Here is a 14,908-nt window from a genome sequence, read left to right on the forward strand (position 1 = left end):
TCCATGATTCTATCATTCAATTACAGTGTCACTCTCACGGATAACATAATTATTCCTGCTCTGAAACAAGTTCTGGAGCTGTATTCCTCAGGGTTCTCCCTCCACTACACCACTATCAAGTGCTGATGCCAGGCCTACTTTTATTGTTACTCTATAAAACACTGTGCACATTGGGGATAGAGCATCCTGGAAGTGCCACCTTCCCCTGCCCTGCCACAGTCTTACCTGCCACCTTCACTTCTCCACCGACCAATTTCAGGCAGGATCTCTACAATGTTTTTGAATGCAATTTCACCCAAAGTAAGTGCCAATACCGCTGCCACTTCTGCACCAGTGGTAGAGGAGGTGGTGTGACTGCGGGGCTCCTGCCTTTGGGGGCTTCTGCCACCTGAGGCAGCTGCCTCAGTCTGCCTAATGGCTGAGCTGGCTCTGGTGCACATTAATGGTTGTTGTCATTAAAGCTTCATTGTCTCACTTTAGTCATTAATTCTTAATTGGCTGACTTTGCTTTCCTGGCATTGGATTGTATGCATACAGGACTCATGTTTAGAGTAAGGTTACCAGATTTTTTTCAGTGAATCTGGGGACACTTTTCAACTTCAATTGATTTTGTATGGGGACTGATTTGTAAATCCGGGGACTGTCTCCGGCAAACGGGGACGTCTGGTAACCTTAGTTTAGAGTGCACCTACTGAAGCCAGTAGGACTTAAGTTAGTCATGATGACTCATGTAAGTCCTGTTGATTTTAACGATTCCAACTCAAAGCATGATTTAATTTGGATTGACCCCTTTGATTTTAATTGCAGCAACTTCCTTATTTAAACATATATAACAAACATTTCATCAAGCCCAGAATGTGACAGTGTCATCCAAGGCAAAACATTAAACAAAGAAAAATGCTTTAACTACCTCATCAATAATCCCAGAAAGGGAGCTTTGTGCCTTTTAATGCACTGCCAGATGATTCACTGTTGTGTTTGACTAGATCTATGGAAACTGATATTCTTTGCATGTTCATTTTCTTGTTATTACTTGTTTCCTGCAGTTCTTTTTCAGTTGTTAGGCAATTACATTGTTACTTCAAAAAATCATAGAACTGTAGAGTTGGAAGGGACCTGGAGGGTCATCTAGTCCAAGGATAATACAGAAATCATTTGAGCTTTTTGTTTGTTTCCAAAATCTATAATCTATGGATTTGCATTTTAAGTAAATCTTTCCTCATAGTTCATAGAACTGAAATAGCTTCCTAGCACTTATTTATTTATAAAAATATGTTTCGGCGAGCGTTTCGGCTTCCGAATGCCGACAACCTGGAAGTGAATGCTTCCATTTTCAAATGCACCTCAGAAGTTGAACGGCTTCTGAGGCATGTTTCTCCATTTTTTCAATGGATTTTGCCGACCGGCAATTGCACCTTGGTTGTCGAACGTTTCAGAAGTTGAATGGTCTTCCAGAACGGATTACGTTCGACTACTGAGGCTCCACTGTATACTGCTATTTTATAAAATATATCAAAATGGTTCACAACAAAAGCAAACATAAAATAAGGCAGTAAAAACCATACAGTAAAAAACAGACATCAATTAATCATTGTGGAAAGATGCATTCTTATTTGCCTGGTGGAGTCGAAAAGTTGTCAGCGGGCATTTAAATGTTGAAACAGAAGGTTGCAGCTCCGAGTGGCTTGAGTTGCACTTATATCCTTATAAGCATGTTTGGGGTAACACGACTCCCATTGAAATTAATGGAACTTGGGGGTCAGAATAACATTAGAGCCCCAACATAGAGGCTGCTGAAAATGACTAACCCTTTGTTATGCTCCATATGCCTATATTGGAAGCAACTTACTCTAAGTATTATTTATGTGTGTGTATACACAAATTTTGGCAAGAGGGTTTTGGGGGGTTTTTGGTGGTGGCAGTGGTGGGGTGGGGGTGAGGCATGGCTGCAGGAAATGCGGCGACTGGGGGTGGCGGCAGGAGATAGCACATTCCTCTTTCATGAAATGGGACAGGCTGCCCCTGGAGGTAAGCATCAGGATCCAAACTACACATTTGGAAAATATGTTCACAATTGGTGTATAGAATCACAGAATCGTAGAATTGGAAGGGATCCTAAGGGTCATCTAATCCAACGCCCCGCGATGCAGGAATCCTGCCACAGCCATCCTTGGGTGGCCTCAAACCACCAACCTTCCAGTTAACAGACAGACCCACTGCACCGCTGCAATTGCTTTAACAAGAGGTTGGGGTTTTTTTTATTGGGTTGTTATTTTTTGTTTTGATTTTATGTATTCGATATTTTATGTGAACTGCCCCGAGACCTTTGGGTATAGGGCGGTATAGAAATTAAATAAATAAATAAAATGCATGCATGAATGAAAATAGACCCAAGGAAATTAAAATAGAAAAGCTTCACAAAATTCAATTTCAAGAACAAATTAGAGTTGATAAGCTGTAATAATTTAGTTAAACTTCAAACCTTTTACGTAACTCAAGCTGAAAAGTAAACTGAGAACATTATTAATCTCATCCTAAAAGCTTCAAATGTTATTTACTTTGGAACATAAAAATAGAGACAGTGTAATTTTTATATTGTAAGTGCAATTTTATACTGTTTGTAAACATTACCAGTTTATGCCAATTATTTAAAAATACTCTGAATTCCAGCTACAATGTTTAGTCCATCAGTTTGTTAGATAATTGGGACCTGCAACAAAATGTCTATTCTCTTCACCCCTAACATGAATGTTCCTGTTCAGGGTTCTAGCTAGTCACCCATGCCCTCCTCAATTATAGTATATGCCAGGGTTTCCCAAACTTGGTTCTCCAACTGTTTTTGGACTTCAACTCACATCATCCTTAGCTAGCAGGACCAGTGGTCAGGGATGATGGGAACTGTAGTCCAACAACAGCTGGGGAAAGTTTGGGAAACCTTGCTATAAGCTATAGCTATAGGCATGGGGAACCTTTGACCCACCAGATGTTGCTGTACTATGACTACCATCGGCTCTGGTCATTGTCCATGCTTACTGGGGTGACAAGAGTTGTAGTTCAGCAACATCTGGAGGGCCAAAGGTTCCCCATACCTGTTTTAATGCAATGAAGCAGGGCTTTCCATACCCACACCCAATTTTCTTTTCCAACTGTTCCTTAACATTATGCAGATACTGAGTACGTTCAATCCTCTTTGCATTTTTTTTAAAAAAATCTACTTCTACAAACTTTAGGGCTCCCTAGAGGATGTGAATACTCCCTCTTGTTTTGGCTCCAGTTCTACTGGCAATCACAGTGTTCATTATTAGTTCAATATTAGAGGGAGTGCAGCTGTAGTGTGGATTTTAAAAGTGCTCTAAGGTAATTTAAAACTGCATTGCCAATTTTAAAAGTACCCCAGTCAATGCAGATGGCAAGCACTATCTTACTTATTTATTTTGTGTGTGTTTATAATCCACACTTTCATTAAAATATATCAAGGCAGTATTACAGCATAAAAGAATAAAATCAGCAAAAAGCATCCATAAAAATAACATTTTAAAAAAATCAATATATCATCAATAAATAGAAAAAACCCATATTGCAAATGCCTGCCTAAACAATACAGTTTTCAAAAGACATCTGAAAGAAGCGAGAGATCTTAGAAGAAACATTCTCTACTGTAGAGCTTTTTAAACTGTGTGTCGCGGCGCATTAGTGTCTCGACTGCAGTGTGTAGGTGTGTCGTGTGAACACTCCCTACACTCCTGGAAAGGGGTTAGTTTAATTTCCAGTTTGCTAGTAAAACCGAATTCTGTGTCACAAAATGATGCATTTCTAAAAGGTGTGTCACCAATGTGAGAAGTTTGGAAAGTTCTGCTCTACTGGGTGAGAGAGAATGGAAAATACTTCTTAGATGATACCTGCTGTGACAAAAATGCATTTCATATAAAACAAAGACAATATAAAGAAAAAAATATTTTCTTTCTTTTGGATGATGTTCACATGTGTTGCAGTGGTCTTCTTCATATGCACATGCTAGCAAATTTAGTTAACTAAACTTCATAGGTGGTATCCAGCAAAGTAGTTCCATTAGCACAAAGGACTTTGCCTGCACACCAGAACCTCCCCTCCCTCTCCTCTCCTCATGCCTCATCTGTCTTGGGGCTTCTCCCAATCCTCTGGAGATTTGTGGAGGGTGTGGGGTGCACAAGGAGAGGGAAGGAAGAAAAATCTACACTGTGCAAACATAAATCCTTGTGCCAACGGAACTTCTGTTAGCCCCCTATGATAAACTAAGGTTTGTAACTAGGTAATTGCTTTAGTTTTATAAGACTTTCCAGAGTTCAGTATTTGTAAGATACATAAACTGAATTCACACGTAACATGAAAACATGAGGGGTTTTTTAATGTCTGAACTTGAGTTGAAAACCACAGGCTCATGTTAAGTGTGGTCTGCTGAATTCAGAGGCAGCTGCAAACTAGTTAAGGACATTGCTGCGCCTCCAGAGGCTGCTGTGCTACAGGAAATGGAACTTGCTCTATGTCAAGATCTTGTAAAAGGTGTGGACATGAAGGCGTTGCCATTGGATAAGTACTTAATGCCTAACTAAATTGAAAAGTGTCTAACCTTCGTTAATGAGGGGTCCAGAAGTAAGCTTCATGAGCTAAAAAGAGGAGATGGGCATAAGTATCTAGCAAGCCTCTCAGTCAGTGGAAATGTATTAGCAGTGGTTGGCAAGAGAAAGATTGGATGGTGGCTTTGGTGGTTTTGGGTGGGCTTAGAATCTTAAGAGAGTTATGCCCCACTTTCACCAGCAAAGGAACCTCCACTGATAGGTACTACATTGTTCACCACATTGGTAGGCTTTGGACTAAAAAGTGGTATATAAATAAACCATACCATACCAGATATGTACAGTATGTGAATATGGTTCAATCTAGAATTATTTTAGCACTGAAACTCAAGAGTTTACACTGATTCCCAGAAGTGCATATGTCACAAGCAAGATGTGCAATAAATTCACATTTAGTTGAAGTCAATTAGATTAATGTGCATAGGCAACAGTATAGACCGCTCTATCATGTCAAATCAAGGTAATACTAAGAAGTCTCAGCAGAATAGCCCCAATGGAGAACTGAGTAGAAATGTCAGCAGCTGACATTATAATGGAAGGGATCATAGGTCAATAGATGCTTAATATATCCTGACCAATATCAGTTGTTTGAAATAAGCATGGGGTGGGGGAGGAAAACAGACTGATTATAGGTCACCACCTCTTCTCATCTATGTAACCATTAAAGTTGTTTTAAAATATCAGTATCAAATTATGATTAAATAGGGCAGACATTTGTTGTTCTAGGTTTCCTTACCTTGTAAAAGGAAAATGCCTAAGTGTTCTACAAGGACACTTCTAGGGTTGATTTGAGTTTAGTATATTCCACAAGCAGAGAATTGTTTTGAATAGATTATTGTTGGCATGACAACAGAAACGAGAAGGAAAAGCGTGTGTCTTTATTCATAAGGATGGAATATTTTTCATGACATATATTGCCTGACCTGTTTTGTATTTCCTCTAATTAAACATTAACCTAAAACACCTGTAGATTAAATGCATACTGTGAAGGTTTTGATTTTTGATTTGTTTTTTAAGCAATTGCTGCATCTCTTATTACGACCCTACTTTTTAGCTGTAGTAGTCTTGTGCAGATGGCCAGTCCAAATAAAAAAGAATGCTTGTCATTCTGGTCTGTTTTCATGAAGGCTTTGGTGGCCAGTTATGCATCACCAAAAAAAGAGGACACGTTTGAATTCTTTAAGAGTTCTTGGGTAGATGCCCAATGATTTGCCCATTATTGTTTTTTTTTAAAAGGCTAGAACTTATCATCACTATGAGGGGCACTATTTATATAGTCATATGCACTGCTTCACTTACTTCAAAATGTGGTAAGCCAGCCCTGCTGCATTTGGGGTTCATCTGGCTTATTTGCCTGCCCCAAAGTCTTGCGCTGATGGCACCACTAGCTGTAATCATGCACACATTCACCTGGCAGTAACCCCCACTAAACTCAATGGGACTTAATTGCTGAGTAGAGAGATGCACAGGACTGAGCTGAAAGAGGTTCTCTGCATTTTGAAACTTCGAAACCTTTATTAATGTGTAATATTTCAGATGTTGCCTTTCCAAAATAAAGGTGTACAACAGGCAGCTTACTTTTTTTTAAAGCACCCTAGAATTAATATCAGCATAATAGCTTAACACTCAGAATAGACAAAAATAAGACATTTAAAAACCTTAAGTAGCAGAGAACATCCTTTATCTGCCTCACCAAAGGCTATGTGAAAGACTAATGCTTTTAAGTGCCACCTGAAACTCATCAGAGAGGAATATATTTTGAAAGAGAGTTTTGTAATTTGAATTTGGTATGTAAACTAATGCAAACCATGATCTGCATAATTTATTCCAAGTACCAAAAGTGCATTTCTGACTGGAGTGGAGATTACTGCCAGCCTTGATGAAAGTTCATATATTATTGGCGTACTACAAAAATATGTATTCAGAAATCATCCAAATGAAGAAAATGCATTAGTTATCAATGCTGGTTCATTCTTAATTTCCAGTAATCACTTCTTAACCCTCTTACTTTATGAAGTCTTATTTGAATGAAGCCAAGCAGCACTGTGACTCGTTGTTCTAACAGGTAGACAGAGCCTCACAAATCTTTCACAGCAGGCTACTGAATGGTCCATTGTTAATGATGAAGAGCTGGACAATTCATAGGACGCAACAGAGGCAGGTAGATATATTTTCTTTGTAGCAACACTGCCAAAGGTTAGGCATGGCTGTGTGCTTGTACCTCTTGTGCCACTTGTACTCTAGTCATTAACTGGCCTGTTTCATTCCTTGGAGCTCCTCAGAAACCCAATGAACTTCTCAGACTCCCTGAGGATTCAAGTCAATAGCCCTCTCCATCTTACTATTCCACGGTAAAACTAGGGCTTCAACAGAAGCATCTGTCATACTGCCTGGAAAGTCCCCCCAAGTGATCAGAAATCCTTCAACTTAACTGTTCTCCCTCCCCTGCAGGGTGTGCAAGTCACACCCAAACCAAGAAGTGATCTGTGCATGCCAACGGATCACACACCCACACCCCCCGGAACCAACATATCCTTCCCAATCCCCTGTGTGACAAAAACCAGATCTAGGGTACGACCTGCATTATGCATTGGATGTATGGTGTACTGAGAAAGCCCCACAAAACCATGAAGTCCTGCGCTGGACAGGCAAAGCAGGATTGCATGGATACTGAAGATGTTCAGCACTTATGTCCTGCGATTATCCAATGCCACACCAGAGACCCCCTCCACTAGCATAGTCAAGGAAGTAGCTGGGCTGCAGGGGGGCCAGTGTACCAACGAGATCCTTTTTTGGTCTCTGCCATCCAGAGCCAAGTACAAAACCCTCAAGTCCAGCTCCCTGATGAATTCACGATCCTGGCTAGAGACTTCGCTCACATATACATGTTTCCTCAGTAGAAATCCTCAAGATTTCTAAAAACATAACCAATGCTAAGCATCTTCAGTATTATTATTTTTTTAATGAAGTGGGCATAACAAATGGAATTACCTCATTTGTAGACTCATCCAAGCCCTCATCCAGGCTGGCATCTTCTGCTGCCGGCTGGTAATTAAAAAGAGAGAAGAGAAATGTTATGAAGACACTGTAAATCTGAGAAACCATTAAACTGCACATCAAATACATAAATTGTTCTTTTTTAAACACCCCCCCAGCTATCGTAACATTATTGCATATAAGGGGATTTATTTCATTCAGTGGCTAAAAACAACACAGAATCGGTGAGTGATCATAGCAATATTATTTTATCTGTCATGTTTTTATCTTGCCCTTCTTCAAAACGGTATCCTTGTGAGGTAGATTAGGATAAGAGCCAATAACTGGTTCATGGTTCATAAGAAGACCCTGCTGAATAAGACTGAATCAAAGGCCTGTCAGTGCCTAACATGGTGACGATGGAATAAATGATGCAAGGAAGGAACTGCAGCCCAAGATAAAAAAGAGGTAGTAAGGGAGCACTTGGCTACTTGAAATGAATTCAGATCTCCAAGGCCTGATGAGCTGCACTCAAGGGTACTACAGGAGCTTGCAGATGTAATCTCAGGGCATCTTTCTATAATCTTTGAGAATTCTTGGAGAACAGATGAGGTCCCTGTGGACTGGAGGCAGGCAAATGTTGTTTCCATCTTCAAAATGGGGGGGGGGGGATCCAGGTAATTACGGACTGGTCAGCTGGATGTCTATTCCAAGAAAAGTCCTAGAACAGATAATTAAACAGTGGGTCTGTAAGCACTTAGAAAAACATGCCGTGATTACTAATACCCAGCATGGGTTTCTAAAAAGTAAGCCATGCCATACAAATCTCATTTCTTTTTTTGATAGCTTTACTAGCCTGCTGGATCAGGGGAATGCTGTGGACATATTGCATCTTGATTTCAGTAAGGCTTTTGACAAAGTGCCCCATGGTATTCTTGTGAAGAAGCTGGTAAAATGTGAACTAGACAAGATAACTGTTAGGTGGATTTATAACTGGTTGACTGACTGAACACAAAGAATACTCACTAATGGTTCCTAGTCAACCTGAGGAAAAGTGATAAGTGGGGTGCCACAGGGTTCTGTCCCAGGCCTATTGTTGTTCAACTTCTTTATAAACAACTTGGATGAAGATATTGAGGGGATGCTCATTGAATCTGCATATGACACCAAACTGGTAGGGGTATCCAATGCCAGAGGAGACAGAATCAGGATTCAAGATGACCTTGCGTATTGAAGAACTAACAAAATGAATTTCAATAGGGACAAATATCAGGTTCAACACTTAGGCAGGAAATACCAGCTGCCAAATATAAGATGGGAAACACCTGGCTTTCCAGTAGTGCATGTGAAAAGTATCTAAAGGTCTTAGTATCAACAGTGTGATTCAGCACCAAAAGAAAAGCTTTGTGATGGTAAGAGCTGTTCGACAGACCTCAGGACATTGTGGACTCTTCTTCCTTAGGGGTTTTAAAGCAGAGGTTGGATAGTAATCTGTCATGTATGATCTAGTTGAGATTCCTGCATTGCGGGAGGTTGGACTGGATTCCCTCAGGGTCCCTTCCAACTCTGCAATTCTATGATTCTATGAAAGTGCCATCAAGGGATGACCTGGTAACTGTGATCTATGACCTGGGTTCTCTAGGCTGAATTAATGCAATGCACAGTGGGGCTTCCCCTGAATATGACTGGAGGCACAACTAGTGCAAAATGCAGCTGCCAGACTGCAGACTGGCACAGCTAGCAGGACTTATATTACACTAGTTCTGCTAGACCTGGACTGGTAGCCTATTTGTTTTCAGGGACAAGTTAAGGTACTGACATACTGTATAAACAGCTTGGGTTGCAAAATACCTGAAATATCACCTCATTCTTTATAAACCAGCCTGGAAATAAACATTGGCAAAGGAGACCACATTGGAAATACCAGTGCCCTCAGAGGTCTATGGGATGGCACCATGTAAGACAGGGTTGCCGTATTTCAAAAAGTAAAAACCAGGACACCCCTAAAAATGTGATTTTTCGATTGACTTGCCTAAGATCCAGGACAAAGTGCTACCTTTTGAAAATTCCCCCTAGACATCAAATCCACCTTTGAAATTCCAGTAATGTCCGGGAAGATCCAGACATAAGGTAGCCCTATGTCTTCTCAGTGGCCCCCAGACCCAAGAAGCTTTGGGCATAGTTTTTGATCCAGACTTTTAAAAATGTCTGATTATTGTTCATCCTTATTTAATAGTTTTACTGGTTTAATAGTTTTACTGTTGTTTAAGTGATTCATTATTTGTGTATTTGGTGTATTTTACTGTTGTACTGTTTTAATACAGTGTAATCCACAGTAGGATCATCTGTGAAGGGTGGGTAATGAATGTATGGAATAATTAATGAATTAACTAACGTTAGTGGAGTGTACACTTTTTGTAGGGGTCGGGATACGTGCACAATCTTTGCCTCCTCGATATGGTATGATATTACATCTACACCTGTTTCTTTTGTAAGCACAGTATAAGGTACTGAATAGAAGTTTGTTTTTATGTGCCTGAGACGGTAATTTATGTATTTATTTAAGAAAATATTCCAATCAAGTCAAAGGAAGATAAGAGATAAAAATAAAAATAAAGAGAAAGCAGCATGAGTGAAAAGATACAAAGGGTATTTCCAAATGGATATTTATTGTGGGGTAGGCATTCTGTGTACATGCACGTTTTTTGCAGCATCCATCCACAAAACACTGTTGTCAAAATGCCAGCCCATGTTTTCACCCACATGTAATTCAGACCTACCCTTTCCAGTGAAAATCCAATAAATAAATAAATAAACCAAACTGTTTACCAATGATCAATTAGTGATATCTCAACAACCTGTTTACAGTGCTAAACCCCTGTATGGAAACATCCAAAGGTCTTAAAACATGTTTACTGTGAAGTCTCATCCCTTTTGGTGGGAATCGCTTCCTAAGTAAGAATGCTTATGTCGGAATAATTACTGGGGGGGGGGTATGCAAAAGTATGGGTGAATAATCGAGAACAGACTTGTTCAATTAACATTACAAGATTATGAATAATCTTGTTGACTTGAAATCAAGACAGACTGTATTTTGTAAAGCTGGAAAACAACAAAATCTTTCTCTGAGGGAGAACATAAAACACAACCAGTTTTGAGCATAGCTCGTACCATTTGGGCTAGGGTTTTAAAAGGACAAACCTCCTAAATGCCACATCTGTTGCTTAGGTATAGCTCATTAGAAGGTATTATATCATATGAATAATGGTAGAAGCTGAATTCTGATGTTAAAATTAATACCCCATTCATGTCTCATTCTTGCCTGTAAAACAGGACTGCAGATTTCCTTGATCATGCAGTACACACAACAACACTATACCCCCAAAGTTCTATATTTGTGGAAATTCTTGACCCAACAATCGAATCCAATATCTCACTAGGGATATAGGACTAGGGATGCTACATTTGATTAACGAATTAGATTAACAGATTAAACCTTTTTTGAGTGGCTTTAAATCTAGTATTTTAATGTTAGTGCTGAAAAAAATTGTAAACAACCAATGCCATCATCTTAAAAGAATATTATCCCTTTTCTTTCACGTGACAGGATGTCTCTTCTAACGTAGTGTCTGTCTGCTATGATGCATACATGCATCATCATGCAGTGCCAGCAGGTGTCATGTACCATTTTAGAAGAGGTGTAACTACATTAATGTTTTTGAGTCAGAGATGGTGATTTTAAATAAATAAGATGAAGCAGAATGAAAGATGGCACCCACCAGCATTGTGTGGTGGTGCTCACAGTCCCAGCCAAAGAACCTTGAAGTCCACAGACACCCATAAACCAGTTCCTTTGAAACCCTATAAAAGCTAAATGGCACTGCTTTGTGTATCTGATATTCACAAGATACTGAAGGCTTGTTAACATTATTTTTAAAATGGTTTTTTTCCTGCCCAATTATTGTTTGCTTTATTTTCATACATGTTTTAATGCTGTGGTGACAAGGCTACTTCAACCATTCAATGTATGAATGACTGAAGCAAGAAAAAAATCTGAAATACTCAGGCTGCCGTCCTGTATTCTCTACAGTGTTACCATCACATTCCACTGAACTGCTGTAGAGTAGGAATATTGTGGTCTTGAGATCACTTGCTTAGTCAGAATCTCACTAGAGTTGTGCTGTGCACAATTGCTTTATACATCAAACAGTGACATCTACAAGCTCAAGGTTAGTTGGTAAAGTCCTCTATGGCTGCTACCAAAATAAGAGGGATGAGAAATTTATATTCATCCACCTCTCTTCCAGAACATTTTAGCTAGTATATCTGCCTGCAGAACCATAGTAAAGATGCTGTAGCATAGTCAACTTGTTACCCATGATAACAAGCACCTATTGTAAGTTCAGGTATCAGACGCAGCCCCATTATTATTAATTTGTTGCACTCTTAGGTATTAACACTCACCCCATTTAAAAAGCATTCTGTGATAAGGAACCTTCAGGTCATCAAAGTAGCTTTGTGTGATGCTGATAGCTCAGAGAAACAGGTAATTTCATATAAACTACTGAACAGTCATGAGGACATGCAACTGAATGTATTGCATTTTGACAGAGAGGCACCAATGAAGTGCAGTCTCCCAAACAAGTGGCATAAAAAGAAAACCAATCACTAGGTTCTTCCTTTGTGTGTGGAGGGTGACAGAAGACAACACACACACACACACTTGCTGAAGAAGGAAATTAAACTATCAAGTCTGGATATTTACTGTTCACTGTTATTTACTCTTAAGGAAGACGGTCGATCACAACTCTTTGTAATTCTAAGGGCACACATGCATGGCCACTGTCCATGCACCTGTTAGTGGTGCTACACAACAAAAGGAAAAGATGCAAACTGTCCCTGATTCCCAGTACAGGCAACTTTACACCAAACAGTTGCCTGAAGGGCCAGAAACCTTGCTATCCTATGAGTTGCTCAGTCTTAACTAAGGCAAGGGCTATCTCTTTGTGGTCGCAGGGAAAGGCAAGCCCCTACACAAAAAGGCAACTTAGAGGAACAATATGCAGCTGTCTCTGGTGCTGAATGAACACAAGCCACCAACTTTGGGAATCACACACGTAGGGCTGGTCCCGCGCTGCTTCCCGCCTTCTCCGAGGACTAATGCAGAAATCCTGGGAAGCTGAAGCTGCCTGCCTGCACTGCAGAGGCCAGAAGCTCGCAAACAGCGCGTGCCAGTTCCTTAAATCTGAGCCGCCTCTCGCATGTGCCTGTGAACAACTAGTCACAAGGCTCCCTTCCTTCCTCCCCTTCCCATTCTCGCAGTGTATCAACAAGTGGCTCTGCATACGTCACGCAGAGAGTGGAGGGAAGAATAGATAACACATCTTTAAAGTCCGACTGACCAGACAGGTGTTCACTCTTTCCCCTTGGGCTCAGAGAAGTCCCGTCCCCCCGCCGCCCCACTACACACACAAATAAGTTCCCTCAAAGAGAGAAACCAGCTTCCTACGGGTCCCTGGCCCCATTTTGCTCCTGCATGCATGGCGCTCGGTTGCCTTAGGCTGCTCACCTCCGTTTCCATAGGCTCCACTTCCACTTCTATCTTTTTCCATAGCTCCAGTAAATGGGCAATTGGCATCTCTGAGGACTTTTCTCTTGTCTGCAAGGGAGAGAGAGCGCTGGAGGAGCTTTGACGATGGGGGAAGCAGAAGCAAAGGCGGGAAGGCGAAGAAGAGAGGAGTCCCGAGGGAAGGCGCCTCTCCACTTGAGGGCGCCTGGCGGCGGGGCGGGAGCGGGAGCGCGGGCTCTCTAAGCAATGGCTTCTGGAACAGCCGCTAAGCTGCCCGGGGAGAGTCTGTGAGGAGCTGCCGCTGCTTCTGCTTCACAGCGCTCGTCTGAAGGAGAAGCGCGCGCGGGGGGGGGGGCGGTAATTACAGCCCTGCGCTGCAAATTGACTTTGTTGGCAGGAGAACAGCTTCCTTAGCAGCATTTCAACTCCACTATGTTTTACCTCAGTCTCTCTCTCCTCCCTCAACCCACCGTTACGTGTGTGTTTTCCCTCCCAATTCGTTCTCACACAAAAAAGCGGGTGAAAGTTGAGCCCGAGGAGACGGCCGCGCGAGGCGGAGGCTGCTATAGCAACTGCTGCATCCGCCGCACCGGGCTGCAGGGAGGCGTCGCGCGGGGCCTCTGCTTCTCGCCCCGAGGAAGGCGGAAGGGCCAAGCCGGGAGCCCCTTCCCTGCCTGCCGCAGGGCTGACTGCGGAGAGGGAAGAAGGGGGCGAGAGGGGCGGACGAGGGAAGAGAAGGGAGGGGAGCTCGCTTCAAATGTGTCAGGACGCAGGAGGCAGACAAAAGCCTCCGTGCATTTGCAGGAGAGCTAGATAAAAAGGAGTGGGGAGGGAGAAGCAGCCCAAACACGAAACAGTCTGTCGACTCCAGACTAAACAGTGATTCCCTCAGCTTCTGTCCTTTTGCAGAGGTGGGAGAGAGCCGTGTGGTGTGTTATATTTCCCTGTTCTGGCAATACCCATAGGCAAGCCCTGCATCCTTGGAGACTGAGATCAGCAAACAGCTCTATCGGATGGTCTGCTTATTTCTCATCTCCCCCATCTTATTTGCCATATTCTCTATTATTATATTGATGGTGATGGTGATGGTGATGGTGATGGTGATGATAACAATGATTTTATTATTTGTACCCCACCCATCTGTCTGAGTTGCCTCAGCCACTCTGGGAGTCCATGCACTCTTCTCAAGGCCATTCCTATATCTATCTATCTATCTATCTATCTATCTATCTATCTATCTATCTATACCTCTAGTTTCCCTTCAATTACCGTATACTCACGCTAGTGATGCTACAGTGCCAACAGTATCCAATCCCCATGCATCAGTGGGAACCATCACTGCATGGAGAGAAATGGACTTTGTGCTCCACTTTAATAAGAAATGGAGTGAAAAATGCAATCCAGCACTAGAGAGGGGGAGAACACAAACCTTCAGTAATGGAACAGAAATGTGACCTGCAGCCGGGTGCAGATGATTTAAAGGACAGGGCACCATGCCCACCCAAACTGTCTGAGCCAGCAATATTACAGTGGGATGTATTCTACACTATTTGTACTATAGACCAAAATGTGGCATATATCAACATTTATGCAAGATTGCATGAAGTTGCCGTAAATACCAATTCCAGTGTCACTAGAGTTCAATCAAAGGGTCTGCCAAATGTTATCAGCTGCGTCTTTGTAGATCATTGTTGCTAAAAGAACCTGAACAATGCGTTTTTAAATTATCGAACCTTGTTGGCCTATCTCT

At 41.6% G+C, this 14,908-nt stretch overlaps 1 protein-coding gene across 1 annotated transcript in view; it reads right to left on the minus strand.

The window, feature by feature from the left end:
- The window catches only part of RPS6KA2 (ribosomal protein S6 kinase A2), a 176,414-nt gene extending 162,593 nt beyond the window's left edge, over nucleotides 1-13,821 (minus strand). The window contains exons 1-2 of the mRNA XM_083496442.1: nucleotides 13,159-13,821; nucleotides 7,605-7,658 (exon numbers count right to left, since the gene is read on the minus strand). Coding sequence (XP_083352568.1) covers nucleotides 7,605-7,658; nucleotides 13,159-13,227 — 123 coding nt within the window. The 5' untranslated portion in view covers nucleotides 13,228-13,821. The remainder of the gene's footprint in view (nucleotides 1-7,604; nucleotides 7,659-13,158) is intronic.
- Between the last annotated feature and the right edge of the window lie 1,087 nt (nucleotides 13,822-14,908).

This window comes from Podarcis liolepis (genome assembly GCF_965112155.1).
Source record: "Podarcis liolepis genome assembly, chromosome: 3".
In the NCBI taxonomy this organism is placed as follows: Eukaryota; Metazoa; Chordata; class Lepidosauria; order Squamata; family Lacertidae; genus Podarcis; species Podarcis liolepis.